This window comes from Symphalangus syndactylus, chromosome 13, assembly GCF_028878055.3.
Source record: "Symphalangus syndactylus isolate Jambi chromosome 13, NHGRI_mSymSyn1-v2.1_pri, whole genome shotgun sequence".
Taxonomy (NCBI): Eukaryota; Metazoa; Chordata; class Mammalia; order Primates; family Hylobatidae; genus Symphalangus; species Symphalangus syndactylus.
In genome coordinates this window covers 41,219,633-41,240,298 of record NC_072435.2, presented here as the reverse complement: position 1 = coordinate 41,240,298, position 20,666 = coordinate 41,219,633, and the positions used below count along the sequence as shown (strand labels likewise).

At 49.0% G+C, this 20,666-nt stretch overlaps 1 protein-coding gene across 1 annotated transcript; it reads right to left on the bottom strand.

Moving 5' to 3' along the window:
• Positions 1–7,981: 7,981 nt before the first annotated feature.
• TEKTL1 (tektin like 1) lies at positions 7,982–20,608 on the bottom strand. The gene is made up of 7 exons (XM_055235541.2): positions 19,937–20,608; positions 17,544–17,648; positions 10,615–10,813; positions 9,754–9,920; positions 9,562–9,657; positions 9,342–9,455; positions 7,982–8,383 (listed from the first exon to the last, which is right to left on the bottom strand). The coding sequence occupies exons 1-7, from the start codon at positions 20,504–20,506 to the stop codon at positions 8,135–8,137; spliced, it is 1,500 nt and encodes a 499-aa protein (XP_055091516.1). The 5' UTR covers positions 20,507–20,608; the 3' UTR covers positions 7,982–8,134.
• Positions 20,609–20,666: the final 58 nt, after the last annotated feature.

Below are 20,666 nucleotides of genomic sequence, written 5' to 3'. Positions count from 1 at the left end.
ATCATCTTACCTGCCACCGTGTAAGATGCCCCTCCCATGACACATGGGAGTGTGGGAGCTACAAATCAAGATGAGATTTGGATGGAGACACAGCCAAACCATATCACAACACATTTGGACTTGATGGAGAGAGCTGCTCATTCCCCCAGATATCCTACAGTTTTAGGTGGAAGAAATACTTGGTGATGAGACCTTGGAGTGTCCCTATAGATGGGAAGAAGAATGCACTGAAATAACCAATCCCAATATGCTCCTGTCTCTACTTCCAGGCTTTGTTCAAGAGTTTTTGACTTTGAAGATGATTATGAGTTATCTTAGTTTGGTGTGGGGTTTCTCAACCGTGATGCAATGGACATTTTCAACTGAGGATTTCTTTGTCATGGCAGGAAGCTGCCCTGTCCACTGTGGGATATTTTGGAGGATCCCTGGCCTCTACCCAATAGATGCCGGCAAGATACTCCATCCCCAGTTGTGACAACCAAAAATGTCTCTAGACATTGCCAAATGTCCCCAAGAGTAGTGGGAGAATCGCCTGGTCAAGAAACACTACTTTAGGCCGGGTGCAGTGGCTCGCACCCGTAATCCCAGCACCTTGGGAGGCCAAGGCAGGAGGATCACTTGAGGTCAGGAGTTCAAGACCACCCTGGCCAACATGGTGAAACCCTGTCTCTACTAAAAATATAAAAATTAGCTGGGCATGGTGGCACACGCCTGTAGTCCCAGCTACTTGGGAGGCTGAGGCAAGAGAATCGCTTGAACCCGGGAGGCGGAGGTTGCAGTGAGCTGAGATCACACCACTGCACCCCAGCTTGGGTGACAGAGCGAGACTCTCTTAAAAAAAACAAAACAAAACAAAAAAGCCCACTGTTTTAGTCCTGTGTGAGGCTCCCTGAAAAACTATAGCCCGTGCTTGATTGCTTCTTGGCCAGGGAGCTCACTACTTTGCAAAGCATGGCCTCCATGGTTAGAAGCAGTAAGGTCTTTCTTAGAGCGAAATAAGGAGTGACTGGTGATGGGCACAGGGTCTCCTTTTTGGGGGGATGTAAATACCTTGGAACTAGATAGAGGCATTGGTTGCACAACAATTGTGAATTCACCAAATGCCACTAACTTTAAGATGGCTCATTTTATGTGAATGTCATTTTGATAAACAAAAAGAGCATAAACCATGTGTGGAGACCTCCCCCCATGCCAGGCCCTGAACTAAATGAAAAACCCCATTGTCTTAATGGATCCTCCCAGCAACTTGATGAGAGAGGTACTTTTATCATCCAGTTTTATTTTATTTATTTATTTATTTTATTTTATCTTATTTATTAATTTTTTTTGAGACAGAGTCTCGCTCTGTCGTGCAGGCTGGAGTGCAGTGCTGCAATCTCCACTCACTGCAACCTCCACCTCCCAGGTTCAAATGATCCTCCTGCCTCAGCCTCCTGAGTAGCTGAGATTACAGGTGCCCGCCACCACACCTGGCTACTTTTGTATTTTTAGTAGAGATGGGGTTTCACTACATTAGTCAGGCTGGTCTCAAACTCCTGACCTCAGGTGATTCACCTGCCTTGGCCTCCCAAAGTGCTGGGGTTACAGGCTCACTGAGCCACCGTGCCTTGCCCATTCACAGTTTTATAGGTCACGAAAACAGAGGGTCAGAGAGGTTGAGCAAGTTGCCTGAGGTAACACAGCTCTAAAGGGTCAAGCCCATGTCTGCATCTCTCCCACAGCAGATGCTGTGCTGCTTGCTTCCCCATGTCAGTTTCTCACTTTCCAGGAAAATTGGAAAGATAGCAAGGAAGACAGCAAAGCATGATGAACTGGATGACTACAAAGGGAACTTTCCAGGTCTAAAGTGGAAAATTAAATAAGGCAATGCACACAGTAACCCTCTGCAAACTTTATCTGCTTATTTGTTCATGTATTCACTCAAATATTTACCCAATGTCGGCCAGGAGTGGTGGCTCACACCTGTAATTCCAGCACTTTGGGAGGCCTAGGCGGGTGGATCACCTGACATCAGGAGATCGAGACCAGCCTGACCAACACAGTGAAACCCGGTCTCTAACAAAAACACAAAAATTAGCTGGGTGTGGTGGCGCATGCCTGTAATCCCAGCTATACTGGAGGCTGAGGCAGGAGAATCGCTTGAACCCAGGAGGCAGAGGTTGCAGTGAGCGGAGATTGCGCCATTGCACTCCAGCCTGGGCAACAAGAGTGAAAAGATGTCTCAAAAAATAAAAAATTAATAAATTAAATAAGTAAAATAAATACATGAATGAGAGGAATGTGCCCAATATTTTAAGGGGAAGTTGTAGGGCCAAATTCTGGGTTTTATGGGCCTGAGGCACATTTACCTTTGTGAGTTCCTTCTTCCAACAAAAATAAATAAATAAATAAAACTTTACTGATGTAGCTTATGTGAGGTACCTAGAATAGTCAAAGTCATATCTGGAAAGTGGTATCCGTGGTATCAGTGGTTGCCAGGGGTTGGGAGATGAAAAGGAGGAAAGGAATGGTTATCGTTTAAAGGGTATAGACTTTCTGTTTTGCAAGATTTAAAGAGTTCTGGAGATGGATGGTGGTGAAGGTTGCACAATACTGTGAATGTACTTAATGCTGCTGAACTGAACACTTAAAAATGGTTAAGAGGGTAAATTTTGTTATGTGTAGTTTACCACAATGAAAAAAAAAATTGAAAAGGCAAGGTGCAGTGGCTCATGCTTCTAATCTCAGCACTATGGGAGGCCAAGGTGGGAGGATCACTTGAAGCCGGGAGTTCGAGACCAGCCTGGGCAACAGAGAAAGACCCCATCTCTACAAAAAAATACAAAAATTAGCCAGATGTGGGGGCATGCATCTGTAGTCCCAGCTACTCAGGAGGCCGAGACAGGAGGCTCACTTGAGCTCAGGAGTTTGAAGCTGCAGTGAGCTATGGTTATGCCACTGAACTCCAGGCTGGGTGTCAGAGTGAGATCCTGTCTGAAAAACCCCCCAAAACCCCCAAAACATGAAAAACACCCCTATATTGGTATAGAGATGAATATAAATTGTGTATCACATAAATAACATACAGTGAAATATGTCATATATTTATTATTATATTCGTGTTTTTCTTCTGATTTAAAAAGAAACTACAGGTCGGGCACAGTGGCTCACGCCTGTAATCCCAGCACTTTGAGAGGCTGAGGTGGGCAGATCACCTGAAGTCAGGAGTTTGAGACCAGCCTGATCAACATGGTGAAACCCCGTCTCCACTAAATACAAAAAATTAGCTGGACATGGTGGTGGGTGCCTGTAATCCCAGTTACTCGGGAGGCTGAGGCAGGAGAATCGCTTGAACCTGGGAGGCGGAGGTTGCAATGAGCCGAGATTGCACTGCTGCACTCCAGCCTGGGCGACAGAGCGAGACTGTGTCTCAAAAAAAAAAAAAAAAGAAGAAGAAGAAATAAATTACAATAAAAATATTTTTGTGGGCTATTTCATTAGTGTTTACTATGCCCAATGCAGAAGTCAGCCCTGGGAAACTGGCAACAGCAGGCAATGCATTTCAAGCATTGGTGTGCATTGGACCCTCCTAGAAATCTTGTGAGCAATGCGGATTTTTGTGCTTTGCCTTCTGAGATTCCGATTCCGTAGGTCTGGAGTGTGACCCTGGAACCTGGTGCATGTAGGTGTTCTCATGCAGGTGATACCCGATCATTGTTTGAGGGGCATGGGAGGACTTTTTTTTTTTTTTAGATAGAATCTTGCTCTGTCACCCAGGCTGGAGTGCAGTGGTGTGATCACAGCTCACTGCAGCCTCAGACTCCTGGGCTCAAGCAATCCTCTTGCCTCAGCCTCCCAAGTAGGTGGGACTATAGGCATGGGCCACCATGCCCAGCTAATTTTGTAAACTTTTTTTGTAGAGATGAGGGTCTCACTGTGTTTCCCAGGCTTGTCTCAACCTTCTGGACTCAAGCAATCCTTCCACCTCAGCCTCCCAAAGTGCTGAGATTACAGGTGTGAGCCACTGTGTCCAGCCAGGAGGACTTCTAGGGGGTAAGGGGACTCCTTACAGTTTTTTTTTTTTTTTTTTTTTTTTTGAGACAGAGTCGTGCTCTTTTGGCCATGTTGGAGTGCAATGGTGTGATCCTGGCTCACTGCAACCTCTGCCTCCTGGGTTCAAGCCCGCCTCAGCCTGCTGAGTAGTTGGGACTACAGCTGTGTGCCAGCATGTGCAGCTAATTTTTGCATTTTTTAAAGTAAAGACAGGGTTTCACCGTGCTGGCCAGGCTGGTCTTGGACTCCCGACCTCAAATGATCCGCCAGCCTTGACCTCCCAAAGTGCTGGGATTAAGGCATGAGCCACCGTGCATGCCCTGCCTACAGTTTTTACAGCCCACACTTAGCCCCTTACTTGCTGGGTGGTGGCATCTATACATTTTGTACTGCTTTGAGCCTATTTCTTCATCTCTAAGGTTGGGATGATGACACCCACCTCATGGTGTCATGAAGAAGCTTGCTGGGTGCACAGGACTCACATCTGGGGCAGCGGCTGAAATCTCAGCTCTGAGGCAATGGGGGGAATTGTGCAAATGCTGTTTGGGGACATTGTGTGAGCTGAGGTCACAAACTGGGGCGGTGACAGCAAGGATGAGGGTGGCAGGCTGCAAACCCCAGGCAAGACATTGCTTGCAAGGGGAGCATTTGAATCCTATGCAAGATTTCTGGGCATCACGATGGGCAAAGGTGAGGGTAAAGGGATAATTCCCAGCTCCGGGAAGGACCTGCATGAGGGTCAAAAGTCAGCAGGATGGTTCAGCCCATAGGGGACACTGGCCAATGGACAGAGAGGTGGGTAGGGGCATTTCCCAGCATCTACACTGCAGCATCACAGAGTTAGATGCTCCCATCTGCTAACAGCCCTTTCCCTTCAGACCCACAGGTGGAAAAGTCTCCCCGCAATCACTGGCATGTGGATATTATGCTAGCTATCCTTTGAGGTTTCCCTACTAGCTGCCCACACCTTTGCAAACACAGTTAATTCCTGTTATTTAGGGTAATGGTCCATAAAGCCACCACGCACACTGAATCAGTGAACGCTGAACCATGGCTCATGGGGAGATACAGGATTAGGTTTCTGTGAGCCTGTGGTCACAGCCCTTTTGTCAACGAATCAAGACATAACCTTGTTTTAGGTGTTTCTATTTAAAGAGACCTTATTTGGCCGGGTGCAGTGGCTCATGCCTGTAATCCTAGCACTTTGGGAGGCCGAGGCGGGTGGTCGGAAGTTCACTTGAGGTCAGAAGTTCGAGAGCAGCCTGGCCAATATAGTGAAACCCTGTCTCTACTAAAAATACAAAAATTAGCTGTGTGTGGCAGTATGTGTGTGTAATTCCAGCTACTTGGGAAGCTGAGGCAGGAGAATCGTTTGAACACAGGAGGTGGAGGTTGCAATGAGCCAAAATTACACCACTGCACTCCAGCCTGGGCAAAAAGAGTGAGACTCTGTCTCAAAAAAAAAAAAAAAGACACCTCACTTAATATGTGTGATGAATTCATGCACATGGAGGTCACGGCCACAGCACTATAATGCATGCCTGAATGAAGCTTATCTAACACATGTATCCTTCCCCTAAGACACATTTCAGCCTTCTTGTGCTCAGGGACAGTGGACAGCACTTCAGCACTAACCCCTGGAAGCCATTTTAAACAGCAAAAACCACCAACAAAATGCACAAAAAAAGAGAGAGAGAGATGCTAAATAGGCTGCAACAAAGACACTTGTTTACGACAAGAGAGCTGGTGCAAAAAGGCAGCATCACCTTGTTTGACCTCAGAGGGGCAGTGTGCGCATCACGTGGCTAAAAGTGTTTTCACGACTCTGTGCATGCCTGCAAATAAATGATCGTGAAAGCACTACAAGTACTGATTTTGAAGTGACAAATAAATTTCGGTAAGTGAATTAGCAAGTAAATTTGGGGATAATGAGGATCAACTGTGGTCTCTTTCTTAAACTTCTTTCTCTCTCTCTCTCTCTCTTTTTTTTTTTCTTTGAGGCAGAGTCTCACTCTGTCACCCAGGCTGGAATGCAGTGGGGCGATCTCAGCTCACTACAACCTCCACCTCTGGGATTCAAGCAATTCTCCTGCCTCAGCCTTCCTGAGTAGCTGGGACTACAGGCTCCCGCCACCAGGCCTGGCTAATTTTTGTATTTTTAGTAGAGGCAGAGTTTCACCATGTTGGCCAGGCTGGTCTTGAACTTCTGACCTTAAGTCATCTGCCCGCCTCAGCTTCCCTAAGCACTGGGATTACAGGTGTGAGCCACTGCACCCGGCCCTTAAACTTCTTTCAAATAGAGTGTGCTGTTTCTTGTTGATATCTTGATTGGTACTGGGAAGAAGTGCTTGAAGAAGAACACTTTATGTGGGAGTCTGAGCCCCAGGGAGACTGGGGGCCTGTAACCCCCAAGCTGTAGAGTCCGTCTTGACATAAGAGAGCTGGCTGTGACACACAATGCTTCTGAGTCAGACCAATGGAGCTGAGCCCCGGCTGAACTCCTACCCAGCTCTGTCTTCCTGGGCAGATGGCTCTCTTTTTTGCCCATGAGTTTTTCTGTCCAATGGCCATAATTTACCCAATCTCCATTCTCCTGTTTTAGGGACTCATTCAGATCCTGGTCCCTGCTTGAGATGTGGAGCATGACAGGTTCAAATCTTGCTTTACCCACCTCTGGCTGTGTAACGCTGGGAAAATGAGAAGAAAAATGAGCTTCATTTTCTTCTCTGCTAAATGTTGGTGCTTAGGTCCATATGATTGGCTGGCTTTGCCAAAAGGATACCAACATTTGTGAGGGCCATTCTCGGCATATACACTGTGAGCTCCACGACGGAGGGACACATCCTTGCTGTATCCCTGGCACCTCACACAGCCTCTGACACAGAGCAGTTGCTTAGGAGATACCTGTGGCTGTAATGCACATTCCTTCTGTATGTGTGCAACACCCTGGATCTTCCTGGGAAGAGCAGATAAGAATCACAGCTCAGTGTGAGGAGTCCTGCGATGGTGGGGTGTCCAAGAGGCTACTGGAAAACCTAGAAAGACCTGAACCAGAGCCACACCCAGATGGATGATGTTAGCTGCACCGGATCAACCTGTGACCTCCCTGAGGGTGAGGACCACATCAGCCCTGCTCACTGATTTATTCTCAGTGCTGGGCTCAGGACCAGACACCGCATGGGGTAGGACAGAGCAGAGCTCCTAGAAGTTCCACTGAGAGTTCAGGCTCTTGAGTCTGGAATGAAAATTCCAGCTTTGCTACTTCCTGTGTGACCTTGGGCAAGCTGCACAGCCTCTCTGTGCCTGTTTCCTCAACTGTAAAATGGAGATGCCAATAATAACAGCTCAGGTGCCTTGAGGATATACTATGCAGCCGCCATAGTATAGGGCTTTCGTGCATGAACTCATCTGTCCTCACAGCCACCTTTTTTTTTTTTGAGGCGGAGTCTCGCTCTTGTCACTCAGGCTGGAGTGCAGTGGCTTGATCTCAGCTCACTGCAACCTCCGCCTCCTGGGTTCAAGCAATTCTCCTGTCTCAGCCTCCCTAGTAGCTGGGATTACAGGTGCGCACCACCAGGCCCAGCTAATTTTTGTATTTTTAGTAAAGACCGGGTTTCACCATGTTGGCCAGGCTGGTCTCGAACTCCTGACCTCAGGTGATCCGCCTGCTTCGGCCTCCCAAGGTGCTGGGATTACAGGCGTGAGCCACCGCGCCCCGCCTACAACCAGCATTTGAAGTGGGTGCTGTCATGCTCCTCATTTTACAGGTTGGAGAGACCAAAGCCAGAGAGGGACAGTGACTCATCCAAGGCCACATAGCTTGAAACTGGGAAGCTGGAATTTAAATCCCAGCCATCTGGCACCCAAATTCACCCTGTTAACTACCAGGATATGCTGCCTATGACGTGTCCTAGGGTAAGTGGTTGACATACAGTAGGTGCCTAATACGTGATAATTATTGTTATTTTTAATTAAAATTCTCCTAGAGGGTGCTTAGAGGGAGGGTGCATCAGGGGAGAGGGAGGGCCATGGGGCTGTGTCTGCTCTCTGAGGTGCCAGCCAGCATCCAACCAGCCGGCTGGGGCGGGGGACGCTGGGGTCACTAGGGGTCGGCGCTGCTCTTGCTGAGCGGCGGCGGCGTGCGCGGGTCCCAGTCCTTAACCAGGCGCTGCGCCTGCTCGTAGCACACGTGCGGTTGCCGCTGGCGCAGGCGCAGTCGCACCACGTTGTTGTCCACCTCGTGCCCGATGTTCTTGCAGTTGAGGCCCCAGGTGAGGTTCTTGTGCGTGGCGAGCAGCTCGTCCAGGTTCTTTTCCAGGTACTTGATGTGGTGCTGCAGCTTGTCGGTGCCCTGGAAAGGGAGCAGGGCAGACCCGTGAGCCAGAGCAGATGGCAGGGAGCTACTGCGGTGGGCAGGCACACCTGCGCCAGGTGTGTGTGTAAGGAACACAGCTGACGAGGGGAACACATCTGAGTGGGCCAGGCGTGCCTGGAAAAAAAAAAAAAAAAAACCGCGACAGGGCAGGCTGAGGGAGGGGAATGCATCTAGTCAAGATGTGTAGGAAGGATCCTCCTTAAGAAGGGTGCTTAATAATAACAGCTCAGGGCCGGACGCGGTGGCTCACACCTGTAATCTCAGCGCTTTGGGAGGCCGAGGCGGGCGGATCACCTGAGGTCAGGAGTTCAAGACCAGCTTGGCCAACATAGCAGAACTCTGTCTCTACTAAAAATACAAAAATTATCCAGGTGTGGTGGCACGCACCTGTAATCCCAGCTACTCAGGAGGCTGAGGCAGGAGAACCGCTTGAACCCGGGAGGTGAAGGTTTCAGTGAGCCAAGATTGCACCACTGCACTCCAGCCTGGGCGACAGAGCGAGACTCTGTCTCAAATAATAATAATAATAATAATAATAATAATAATAATAATAATAATAATGACAATAACAGCTTGGCTGCTTTAAGGGTATTCTATGCAGGTGCCATGCTACACGCCTTTCATTCATGAACTCATCTGTCCTCACCACCACCATTTGAAGTGGGTGCTGACGTGCTCCTCATTTTACAGGTTAGAGAGACTAAGGCCAGAGCAGGACAGTGAGGGTGTGTGTGAGGGGGGAGGACAGGGGTTGAGGGGACTTATTTGAGCCAGGTGTGGGTATTGAAGCCCCCGCCTCCCCACTTCGTGGCAGGAGTTGAAGGACAGGCCGACATGGGTGAGCGGGGGATCATACGTGGTCCAGATGTGTTTGAGGAAGGAGCCTTACCATTGGCGGGGCTGCGCCTAGAGGGGTATGGGGGAGGGGGTTTACCTGTGCGAGGCGCGCAGCCTCAGGCAGTTGGGTGCCCACGTGTCTCTGGTACATGCGAACCAGGGGTCTGTCCAGCTTTTCTGCGGTCTCCAGGTGAACTTTCGACAGAGGACCCTGGTGGGGTGCGATGTGCAAGCGCATTGAAACCCAGCCTCCACCCACCGGCACCGCTGTCTCCACCCCCGCCTCCACCCCCGAAGGCTCTCACCCCGAACCGTACCTTGATGAGACCGTGGGTGGTGTACATCTCTTGGTTATATTTCGTACACCGGTGGATAGTTCCCCTCATCAGTCCTAACGTCATATTTAATCTTTCCTGGGGGCAGGGAAACGCAGGGGGATCACGCTGGCTCCCAGTCCCCCTCTCCTCCCCTGTCTCACCCTCTCCCGCAGCCGCAGGTAATGCGCTCACCTTCAGCACCAAGGTCTCGCTCGCCTTCTGCGCCAGCGAGGCGCACACGCGGTCGCTTATCTGCAGCTGTTGCTCCCGGACGTCCACCTCGTTCTTCGCCATTTCCACCAAGGTGTCCTTGGACTCGACCAACAACCGCTTAGCTTCGTTTAGCGCCAAGGCACACGCTGCAAATGCCCAGGATGCGCATGGGGGTGCTAAGCCTTCCGTTCCCAGAGCCCCTGTCCCTCTCTCTATTCTCAGGTGGTGGTGGGCCCTGGGCGAGGGAGTTTTATTGAGGGACTGGGTGAAAGTCCAGGGGGCGCGGGGGATAGTGTAAGCAGCGTCTTGGGTTGGTTTCCTTAGAAGCAGAGCCTGTAACCTGTAATCCCAGCACTTTGGGAGGCTGAGGCGGGTGGATCACCCGAGGTCAGGAGTTCGAGACCAGCCTGGCCAACATGGTGAAACCCCCGCCTCTACTAAAAATACAAAAATTAGCTTGGCGTGGTGGCGGGCGCCTGTAATCCCAGCTGCTCAGGAGGCCGAGGCAGGAGAATCACTTGAACCTGGGAGGCGGAGGTTGCGGTGAGCTGAGATCAGGCCATTGCACTCCAGCCTGGGTGACAGAGCAAGACTCCATCTCAAAGAAAAAAAATAAAAAAGCAGAGCCTGTGAATGACTGAGTCCTCAGTGAGTGTGGGCAGGAGAGCACAGGGGGAAAAGCTGAGTGACAATGTGTGCTCAGCAAGATAGGCTTTCAGTCCTCCCATTGACTCTAGGGCTATTTCCCAGGAAAGGGAAAGCTAAGTGGGCGAGAGGCTGCACTGACAGTCAAGGGGATCTGGGTGGGCACCAGTACGACCCAGTACAGTGGACTCCTACCAGGGGTATAAGTGCCCACAGGGTCTGGAGGAGGCGTTTTCTGACCCTGCGCGCGTGGGGTGGGGGCCCGGGAGAGGTTCACCCATGAGTGGCGTCCGGCCTGCTCCAGAACCTTGTCCAGAGGCTGGTTCATGAGGTCCACGGCTTGGAGCCGCTCCTTGAAGCAGAAGTTCAGGGTGTCTCGGCAGGAGGCCAGGGTCTAGGTGGGGAAGGGAGGAGGAGAAGGCAGAGTGAGAACTGAGAGGTTGAGGGAACTGGATGAAAGTGATTTCTCTGCTGCAGGCTTGAGCCTTATAGGCTGTAAAGCATTTCTACCTCTAAACAGAAACCGACTCTCTCTTTTTTTTTTTTTTTTTTTTTGAGACAAAATCTTGCTCTGTCATCCAGGCTGGAATGCAGTGGTGCCACCATAGCTCACTAGAGCCTCAACATCCTGGGCTCAAGTGATCCTCCTGCCTAAGCCTCCTGAGTAGCTGGGACTATAGGAGTGAAGCACCATGCCCTGCTATTTTTAAAACTTTTCTGTAGAGAAGTGGTCTGGCTATGTTGTCCAGGCTGGTCTTGAACTCCCGGCTTCAAGCTATCTTCCTGCTTTGACCTTCCAAAGTGTTGGAATTACAGGCTTCAGGCAGTGTGCCTACATATATATATATATATATATATATATATATATATATGTATTTTTTTTCTTTTGAGACACAGTCTCATTCTGTTGCACAGGTTGTAGTGCAGTGGTGCAACCATAACTCACTGCAGCCTCAACCTCCTGGGCTCAAGCGATCCTCTTGCTTCAGCCTCCTGAGACAGCTAATTTGTATTATTTATTTATTTTTTTTTGTAAGGACAGAGTCTCACTATGTTGCCTAGGCTGGTCTCAAACTCCTAGGCTCAAGCAATCCTCCTGCCTCAGCCTCCCAAAGTTTTAGGATTGCAGGCGTGAGCCACTGTGCCTGTCTGGGAAATATTTTTTTATTTAACTCATTTCCCCAATGTTCCAGATAAATATTTTCTTTCATGAAATCTTTTTTAGGAGAGACATGTCTACATCTTATGAAAAAATGATTTGTTTTCCTCCTTTGACTCACCTCACACCACCCCTCAAGGTTTACTTTATTATTTTACTAAATTTTTGTTTTCAATTGAAAAATAATAATTGTATATATTTATGGTATGCAATGTGATGCTTTGATCTGTGTATGCAATGTGGAAGGATGTTATCAAGCTAATTAACATATCCATTTTCTCACATACTTATCTTTTTTTGTAGTAAGTTCATTTAAAATGTATTCTTTTCCACTTAATTTTCCCAGCTTTATTGAGGTATAACTGACAAATAAAAATTGCATTTATTTAAGGTGTACAACTTGATGTTTTGACCTATGAACACATTGAAAAAATCACTGCATTCAGGCTGGGTGTGGTGGATCATGCCTCTAATTCCAGCACTTTGGGAGGCCAAGGTGGGAGGACTGCTTGAGCCTGGGAGTTCGAGAACAGCCTGGGCCACATGGTGAAAGTCCATCTCTACAAAAAAGCAAAAGATTAGCAAGGCGTGGTGATTGACGTCTGTAATCCCAGCTCCTCAGGAGGCTGAGGTGGGAGGGTCATCTGAGCCTAGGAGGTTGAAGCTGCAGTGAGCCATGACTGCACCACTGCACTCTAGCCTGGGCAACAGAGTGAGACCCTGTCTTAAAACAAAAACAGAAACAACCATGAACAGTACAGTCTCCTCAATAGCCATTACAGATAAACACATGGATGAGTTGGTGGTGCTGAATAGACATTCCCTCAAACGTGGCTTTTAGAGAAGGGAAGGTGTGTTAAGGTATGGGAACGTGGAAATAAGAGTCAAAGGTCAGGCAATTCTGCTTACATTTTTCCCAGGTGATGGGTGTTCACTTGGATGTCAGGTAATCCAGGGAAGTAATATATATATATATATATATTTTGAGATAGGGTCTCACTCAGTCTCCCAGGCTGGAGTGCAGTGGCATGATCACAGCTCACAGCAGCCTGGACATCCTGTGCTCAAGCGATCCTCCCACCTCAGCCTCCCAAGTAGCTGGGACACAGACACATGCCACCACACTGGCTAATTTTTTTTTTCTAATTTTTGTAGGGACGAGGTCTTACTATGTTGTACAGGCTGGTCTCAAACTCCTTGGCTCAAGCAATCCACCCACCTTGGGCTCTCAAAGTGCTGGAATTACAGGCGTGAGCTGCTGTGCCCAGCTGGAGAAATGTCTTAAAATCACTTTTTTATTCACAAAGTTGTCTTCTGTTTATGGCACTGCGCATAATAATCAGGTAAAAGTGAGTCTGCTCACTTCCAGACAGATCATGCAATGGTGCTATCTTGGCTCACTGAAACCTCCGCCTCCCGGGTTCAAAGGATTCTCCTGCTTTGGCCTCACGAGTAGCTAGGATTACAGGCATGTACCACCACACCCAGCTAATTTTTGTATTTTTTTAGTAGAGACAGGGTTTTGCTATGTTGGCCAGGCTGGTCTCAAATTTCTGACCTCAGGTAATCCACCCACCTCAGCCTCCCAAAGTGCTGGGATATGGATTGGTTCTGAGAAATTGGTTTCCTTCATCACTTCATTCTTGATCCTTTCCTGTTCTTTTATTTTGAGACAGGGTCTTGCTATGTTGCTCAGGCTGGTCTTGAACTCCTGGGCCCAAGTGATCCTCCTGCCTCAGCCTCCCAAAGTATTGGAATTACAGGTGTGAGCCAACACACCCGGCCCCTTTCCAGCTCTTGTTGGTGTTCTTGGGAAGAAGCAATTTCCAAGTTGAAGCTCAGACATCTCCTACCTCCTTATCCAGTTCAGAAGCCTTCAGTGACTCTTTGGGGCTGGGGTGAGGGGAGCAGTAAGAGACAGCAACAGCTTCCCTGTGCTGGGTGTCAATTGCTTGGTTTCTGTGCCTGGCTCTGTTCTGGCACCCTGAGAAAGCAGCCTGTCTCATGCATTTCCCCACTGTAACATGGAGAGCTGGCACTCACTATACCCACATCTTGATCTTCCTGTGTCACCCCCTTGATTCTCAACTGGCACTCATCCCATCCACACCTCTAGCCTTGAAGTCTCCCTTCGTCTGCTCTGATCAATATTAAGGGACTGCTATTCTCTGAGTTCCCCCCTCCCACCAGGCTGTATCTCATCTGGACAGCATCCCGCCATCGAAATCTTACTGCCTCCACAATAAAATGAAGCATATCATATTCCTACACTTGATCTTAGCCAAAAGGCCGAGAAGGGATGCATATCATATTCCTTTGATATTTGCAATTATTTGAGAGTTATATCAAAACAAGTCATTTGCACATGTATACACCCTTATAAACACTCTCCATCAAGATATAAAATATTTCCATCATGCCATACATTTCTCTGGCTCCCCTTTCCTCTCTCCCTCCCTGACCCCCTCTAGTAAGCTGACTTGGAGATTAGTTTTACCTGTTTTAGTCCTTCCTTCCTTCATTCATTTATACAGAATCTTGCTCTGTCTCCCAGGCTGGATTGCAGTGGCATGATCCTGGCTCACTGTGGCCTCAAACTCCTGGGCTCAAGAGATCCTTTCAGCTCAGCCTCCTAAATAGCTAGGACTACAGGTGCATGCTAATCATGCTCAGTTATTTTTTAAACATTTTTGTAGAGATGATATCTTGCTATGTTGTGCAAGCTGGCCTCAAATTCCTGGCCTCAAACTCCTGGCCTCAAGCAGCTCTCCTGCTTGGGCCTCCAAAAGTGCTGGGATAACAGATGTGAGCCACCGCACCCAGCCGAGTTTTGCCTGTTCTTAAGGAGTTGATAAATTTCCATCCTATGGATGGCAGACCTGTTTTGGTAAGTAAAATTTTATTGAAACACTGTCATGCCCATTCATATGCATATCACTTCTGGTTGTTTTCATAGCACACTGGCCAAGTTGAGTAGTTGTGACAGAAACTGCAGAGCACACAAGGCTGAAAGCATTTACCAACTGTCCCTTGAAGAAAACCCTTGCTGAATCTAAAACTTCACATAAATGGAATCTTACAGGGTGTACACTTTATGTCCAGCTTCTTTCTCTGAATATGATAACTTTGGGACTTATTGATTTGGTTAAAAAGTGGACTTAAAAAGTCTTTTGTTCATGAATTCAAATAGTAATTAAACCCCTACTGATGCCAGGCGATGTGCCAGGTGGTGGGGATACAGTGACCAGCAAGACAGCCGTCCAGGCCAGGTGCAGTGGCTCATGCCTGTAATCCTAGCATTTTGGGAGGCCGAGGCAGGTGGATCACGAAGTCAGGAGTTTGAGATCAGCCTGGCCAACATGGAGAAACCATGTCTCTACTAAAAATACAAAAATTAGCCAGGTGTGGTGGCAGGCACCTGTAATCCCAGCTACTCGGGAGGCTGAGGTGGGAGAATTGCTTGAACTCGGGAGGCGGAGGTTGCAGTGAGCTGAGATCACGCCACACCACTGCACTCCAGCCTGGGCAATAGAGCTGACTCAAAAAAAAAAAAAAAAAAAAAAAAAAAAAAAAGGACAGCTGTCCAGTTCAGCACTACGGACAGCATTCCACCAGCCCCTGAGTCTCCTATGTCATCCACACCCTCGACCCTCAGCCTGTCCCTTCTTCTCCCTTCCTCCCCACCCCCCACTCAACATATCCTTACTGAGCTTTGCTACATGAAATATAATTTAGTACTGCATCTGCCTTCAAGGTCCAATGCTTGTTCAAATGCAGTTTAGCTGAGGAGCCTGTCTGGAGTCAACATGAGCAAGTTGACATATGCAAATAAGATCCAGTGGACTAGAGAAATGGGTATCTAGAGGGGCATGTAGATCAAGAGAGGTGGGCTTTTTATTGTAGTAAAATAGATGTAACATGTTGCTATTTTAACCTTGTTAAGTGTACAGTTTAGTGGCATTAAGTGTATTTGTACAACCATCATCTCCAGTAAGCTGACTTGGAGATTAATTTTACCTGTTCTGTTTCTTCCCTACTTCCTTCATTCATTTATATAGAATCTTGCTCTGTCTTCCAGGCTGGATTGCAATCCATCTCCAGAACTTTTTCATCATCCCAACAGATCTGTACCCATGAAAGAATAACTCTCCCTTTGTTCACTGGTGACAATGAGCCAAGAGAGAAGGAAATGTTGATGATTCAGGAGAAGGGTGGAAGGGTGGAATTATAAGATTGACAGAGGAAAAATGAGAGAGGTTCCCTTTGGTGGTTTTCATTGAAATCACTGTAGAGCAAGGAAGGCACAGGGAGCTGGAGAGGACTAAAGGAAGAGAAGGTATGAAATCACTTGCCAAGCAGGTCAGCAAGTCTTCTAGTGACTTAAGGCGAGGTATCTGGGAAAGGCTTGAGTGCCAATTTGAGGTTTGACTTCATGATTTTAAGTTGAAACAAATCTGATTGGTGGTAAGTATTTTTCTCCAGCAATATTCAGACTAGGTCCTGACAAGCAGCCTGTCTCTGTTTCTATCTATATCTGTCCTTTCCCACCTCTCTCTCTCACTCTTGCAGAGATGGGGTCTTCCTCTATCACCCAGGCTGGAGTGCAGAGGTATGATCATGGCTCACTGCAGCCTTGAGCTCCAGGATTCAAGCAATCCTCCTCCCTCAGCCTCCTGAATAGGGAATGCAGGCACGTGCAACTGTGCCTGGCTAGTTTTATTTTATTTTAAAATAGAGATGAGGCCTTGCTATGTTGCCCAGGCTGGTCTTGAACTTCTGGCCTCAAGAAGCAATCCTCCTGCCTTGGCCTCCCAAAGTACTGGGATTATGGGCATGATCCATTTCCCTCTTTATAGCCCTTTGCTCCCACGTCCATCCTCAGGGGCTTCTCCATTCTCTGCCTCCAACTTCCTGGAAGGATATTTCAGGAACCATCAGATTTAAAGGAATATGACAGCGGCCAGAAGATACGCCCTATTCCAATTCAGCACCACGGACAGCGTTTCACCAGCCCCTGAGTCTCCTGCCTCATCCACACCCTCGTCCCCCAGCCTGTCCCTTCTTCTCCCCTCCTCCCCACTCCCCAGTCAACACAACCTTACTGAGTTTTGCTACGTGAAATATAATTTAGTACTGTATCTGCCTTCAAGGTCCAATGCTTTTTAAAATGTAGTCTAGTTGAGGAGCTTTCTATATAAAAGCAAGGAAAGTTCAACAACAGTAAAAGACTTGACAGTTCAATCTCACAATAGGAAATAAAACAAGTCCCCAGCCTGTATTTTCTTTGAATGCCTTAGAATGTTAACTCTTCAAGGACAAGACTAGTTCTTTCTCAGTCACCACTTTATCTATGATGCCAAGCCCGGTGCCTGGGAAGCAGGTACCAGATTAGTATTTATCAAAGGGATGAGTCGAAAGCACACAAGTTGCCAGCGAACCTTAACAGGTCCCAAAGGCCTCCTGAAGTTTGTCTGCTCTTCCCCCTTCATTTTTGCCCTCATGAAGAAGTTCTCATTGCGTGTGAAGGATGCAGCGAGAGATCAAATCTGGCTGAAGCTGGAGCACGTGTTAGAGTGCAAAGAGCTAGACTCCAGTCACCTGGGCTGAAACCGCAGGGTTGTCATTGATGGCTTTGCTCATTAGGTGAGGTCGTCTCTCTGAGTCTCAAGTTTCCCATCTCTAATGAGGAAATCATAGTTTCTGCTTCACAGGACAGTCTTAAGGAGTGGATTCAATGACTGTGCAGGGTTTGGTACAGAGTGGGTGTTCATTGTTATTCTGAGACCCAACTTCATCTCCCACGGCCTCACTTTTTCCATTTCGCAAAGTGAAATGCAATGAATATCTGGTCAGTGTGGCTTGAAGGAATTGCTATTGTGACAGTCCCCAGGTCAGAGCGGTTTGTCCATTAGGCAGCCAGGGATCCCCCTCCAGCCCCTGTAACTTGTCCCCAGGCACCCCTAACCTTGAGTAGGACCTCTGATTTTTCCATATCTCTCTCCATTTTCCTCTTCATGCTTTTCAGCTCCTCTTTCTCCCACGTAAGCATACTGTCAGCTTTGTCAGGGACCTAGAAAACAAGGAGAGAATCCCTCACATCATTGGGAAAGGGCTGGGAAGAGATTCCTCTTTCCCGGGTGGTAGAGGGTTTGCCAGCCTCATAAACTCTGAGTTTGAAGGATGAAGTTGGGGGTACTCTCATCCTTTGGGTGGGGTGTCTCACTCTTTGAGAAGGTTTGATCTTTTCAGTGGGCTCTCTCACCTGGGGTGTCTTGCTCTCTGGAGCTTGAGGTTGGGGGTGTCTCTCTTTTACAGATAGGAGCCCAGGGGGCTGAGATGAAGGTGTCTCAACTTGGGGGAGGGTTGTTCTCACCCCCTGAGGCTGGGAGCTGGGCACCCCTTCCTCATTGATGGTCTTATCTCCTCTCCCTGGCTGCAGGTGGAGGGATCATATCACAGGGATGATGAGGGTTTACCTTTTTGGAGTCTTAATATTTGGGTCTGGGGGCTGAGGGTAGGAATCCCATTCTGTGAGTGGGCTCTCATCTCTCCCCCAGGAGGCAGGAATTTTTGTACCTTTTGGGGTGGGGATTTGAGGTTTCACTTTCAGGGGAAGATTTCACCAGGACTGGTACTAGAAGTCTCACTCTTTCTCCCTGGATGGGGGCTTAACCTTTGGGTGTGAGGGTTGGGAGTCTGAAGTCTCTCTCTGTAGGGAGGACTTCTTCCTTTCACCACAGATGAGGCCTGGAGGTGTGGATTTTCACTTCCTGAAGCCAGGGGAGTTGGGTTTCATTCAACATTCTGGGGGGAGTTTCACCTGGATTGGGACCAGGGTATCAGCTGCTCTCCTCAGCTGAGAGTTGGGAGTGTGTTTTCACTAGGACTGGGGCACTGAGGGTCTCACACCTATGGAAGGGTCTTACCCTCTGGGCCTGGGGTCTAGGTGGATGATTTCATGCCTGGGCTGAGGGCTGTGGGTTTTACTTTTTGGGGAGATTTTCATGGAGTCTGAATCAGGGGCTGCACTCTCCCTCCCTGGCTGGGAGATTTGGATAATTTTCTCCTCTGGGGCAGGGAAGCTGAGGATCTCATCTCCTTGGGCAGGGCTCACTCTTTGGGTCTTGGGGGCTTAGGCATCTCTTCCTGGGCCTGTCTCTATCATCTTTTTTTGTTTGTTTGTTTTCGAGTCTTACTATCTCCCAGGCTGAAGTGTGGTGGCCCTATCATATTTCACTACAGCCTTGAACTCCTGAGCTCAAACAATCCTCCTGCCTCAGCCTCCCAAGTAACTGGGACTAGAGGCATGCACCACCATGCCTGGCTGTTTTTTTTTTGAACTTTGGTGCAGACAGGGTCTTGCTGTGTTGTCCAAGTTGGTCTTAAACTCCTGGCCTCAAGCAATCCTCCTGCCTTGGCCTCCTGAAGTGCTGGGATTACAAGCACAAAGTACCAAAGTTGGCTAATTTACCTCCAATTTTTTGAGAGATGGGATCTCACTGTGTTGCCCAGGCTGGTTTGCAGTTGGCCTGATTATAGCTTACTGCAGCCTCAAACTCTTGGGCTTAAGCAATCTTCCTGTCTCAGCCTCCAAATAGCTGGGATCATAACTGTATGCCACCACGCTGGGCCATTAAAACATTTTTTTTTTTTTTTTTTTTTTGTAGAGACAGGTCTCACTATGTTGCTCAGGCTGGTCTCCAACTCCTGGCCTCAAGCGATCCTCCTGCATCGGCATCCCCAAATGCTGGGATTACAGGTGTGCACCAACACACCCAGCTAACTTTTTAAAATTTTTGGTAGAGACAGGTTCTCATCTGTCACCCAGGCTGGAGCACAGTGGTGCCATCATAGTTCACTGCAACCTGGAAGGCCTGGCCTCAAGCAGTCCTCCCACCTAGGCCTCCCAAAGTGCTGGGATTACAGACATGAGCTACTGCACCCAGCCCTCATCTTCTTGTGCCCTTATTCACTGGAGTTGGGTATTCTCTCTATGGAAAGATTTTTTTTTTTTTTTCAGATGGAGTTTTGCTCTTGTTGCCCAGGCTGGAGTGCAATGGCACGATCTCGGCTCACTGCCACCTCTGCCTCCCGGGTTCAAGTGATTCTCCTGCCTCAGCCTCCCAAGTAGCTGAGATTACAGGCATGCACCACCAGGCCCGGCTAATTTTGTATTTTTAGTAGAGACGGGGGTTTCACCATGTTGGTCAGGCTGGTCTCTAACTCCTGACCTCAGGTGATCAACCAGCCTCGGCCTCCCAAAGTATGGAAAGGGTTTTTCCGGGGCTGAACACCGCATAGCGGAGGCCTTGGTCTTTGCAATTAGGCTGGGGTTGGGGGCGGGGGGAAGGGTCTCACCTTCTCAGACTTGGGCCTGTAGCCCCGCAGCTTGACGCTCTGCTGGTTAATCAGCAGACCCTTTCGCACTTCGCTGAGCCTGTGGTCGGTGACCTCGCGCTGGCGCTGCAGCTGTCGCACCCGCCCGTTAATCTGGTGCTGCGCGCGGCCGAGGCGGGCGGCGGTGAGTCGCGCTCCACGCGCGTGCGCGTTCACCACCTCGGTGGTCTGCAGGGCGCGCGCTTTGCGGTGCAAGGGTAGCGGTAGGCGGGCGTACCAGGCAGGCGGCTTCATCTTGCCCTTCCACAGCGTGACGCCCTCGCCTGGCGGCGGCTTCTCCAAGGTGCCGCCGCCTTTGATCATCTCCACGTGGAAGCGCCAGGGCTGGATGTAGGCGGCGCAGCCGAGGTGGTGGGCCACGTTCGGGTCCAGCACGCTGTCCTTGGGCTGCCACATGGTCACCGCCTCCTGCCCGCAGCGATCGGTCAGAGTGTGCGCGGTCCTCGCCATGGCCTGAGCTGCCTCGCGCCATGCTGAGGCCCCAACGCGTGTGTCCTGGCTGCGCTCAGCCGGGGGTGCCAATAAGCGCATGGTCCCTGCTTGGTCTCTCGGCCTGGCTGGGGACCTCTAGGCGGAGCGGAAGGGACCCCAAAGACACACAACTCTTTCCTGGCCTGTGGAGAGAGTGTACTGAGAGCGCCCGTCACCATAGCGATGGGCTCAACAAAGAAGGTGGAATTCTAGAGGTGGG

What these genes read in the sequence shown, in the direction of transcription:
- TEKTL1 (XM_055235541.2), bottom strand. Translation starts at nt 20,506, where the DNA reads ATGCGCTTATTGGCACCCCCGGCTGAGCGCAGCCAGGACACACGCGTT. An exon ending in AATCAGAGGTCCTACTCAAG is followed by an intron (nt 10,814 to 17,543) that starts GTTAGGGGTGCC and finishes TTCCCCACCTAG; the next exon opens with ACCCTGGCCTCCTGCCGAGA. An exon ending in AGGCTGCGCGCCTCGCACAG is followed by an intron (nt 8,384 to 9,341) that starts GTAAACCCCCTC and finishes CTCCCTTTCCAG; the next exon opens with GGCACCGACAAGCTGCAGCA.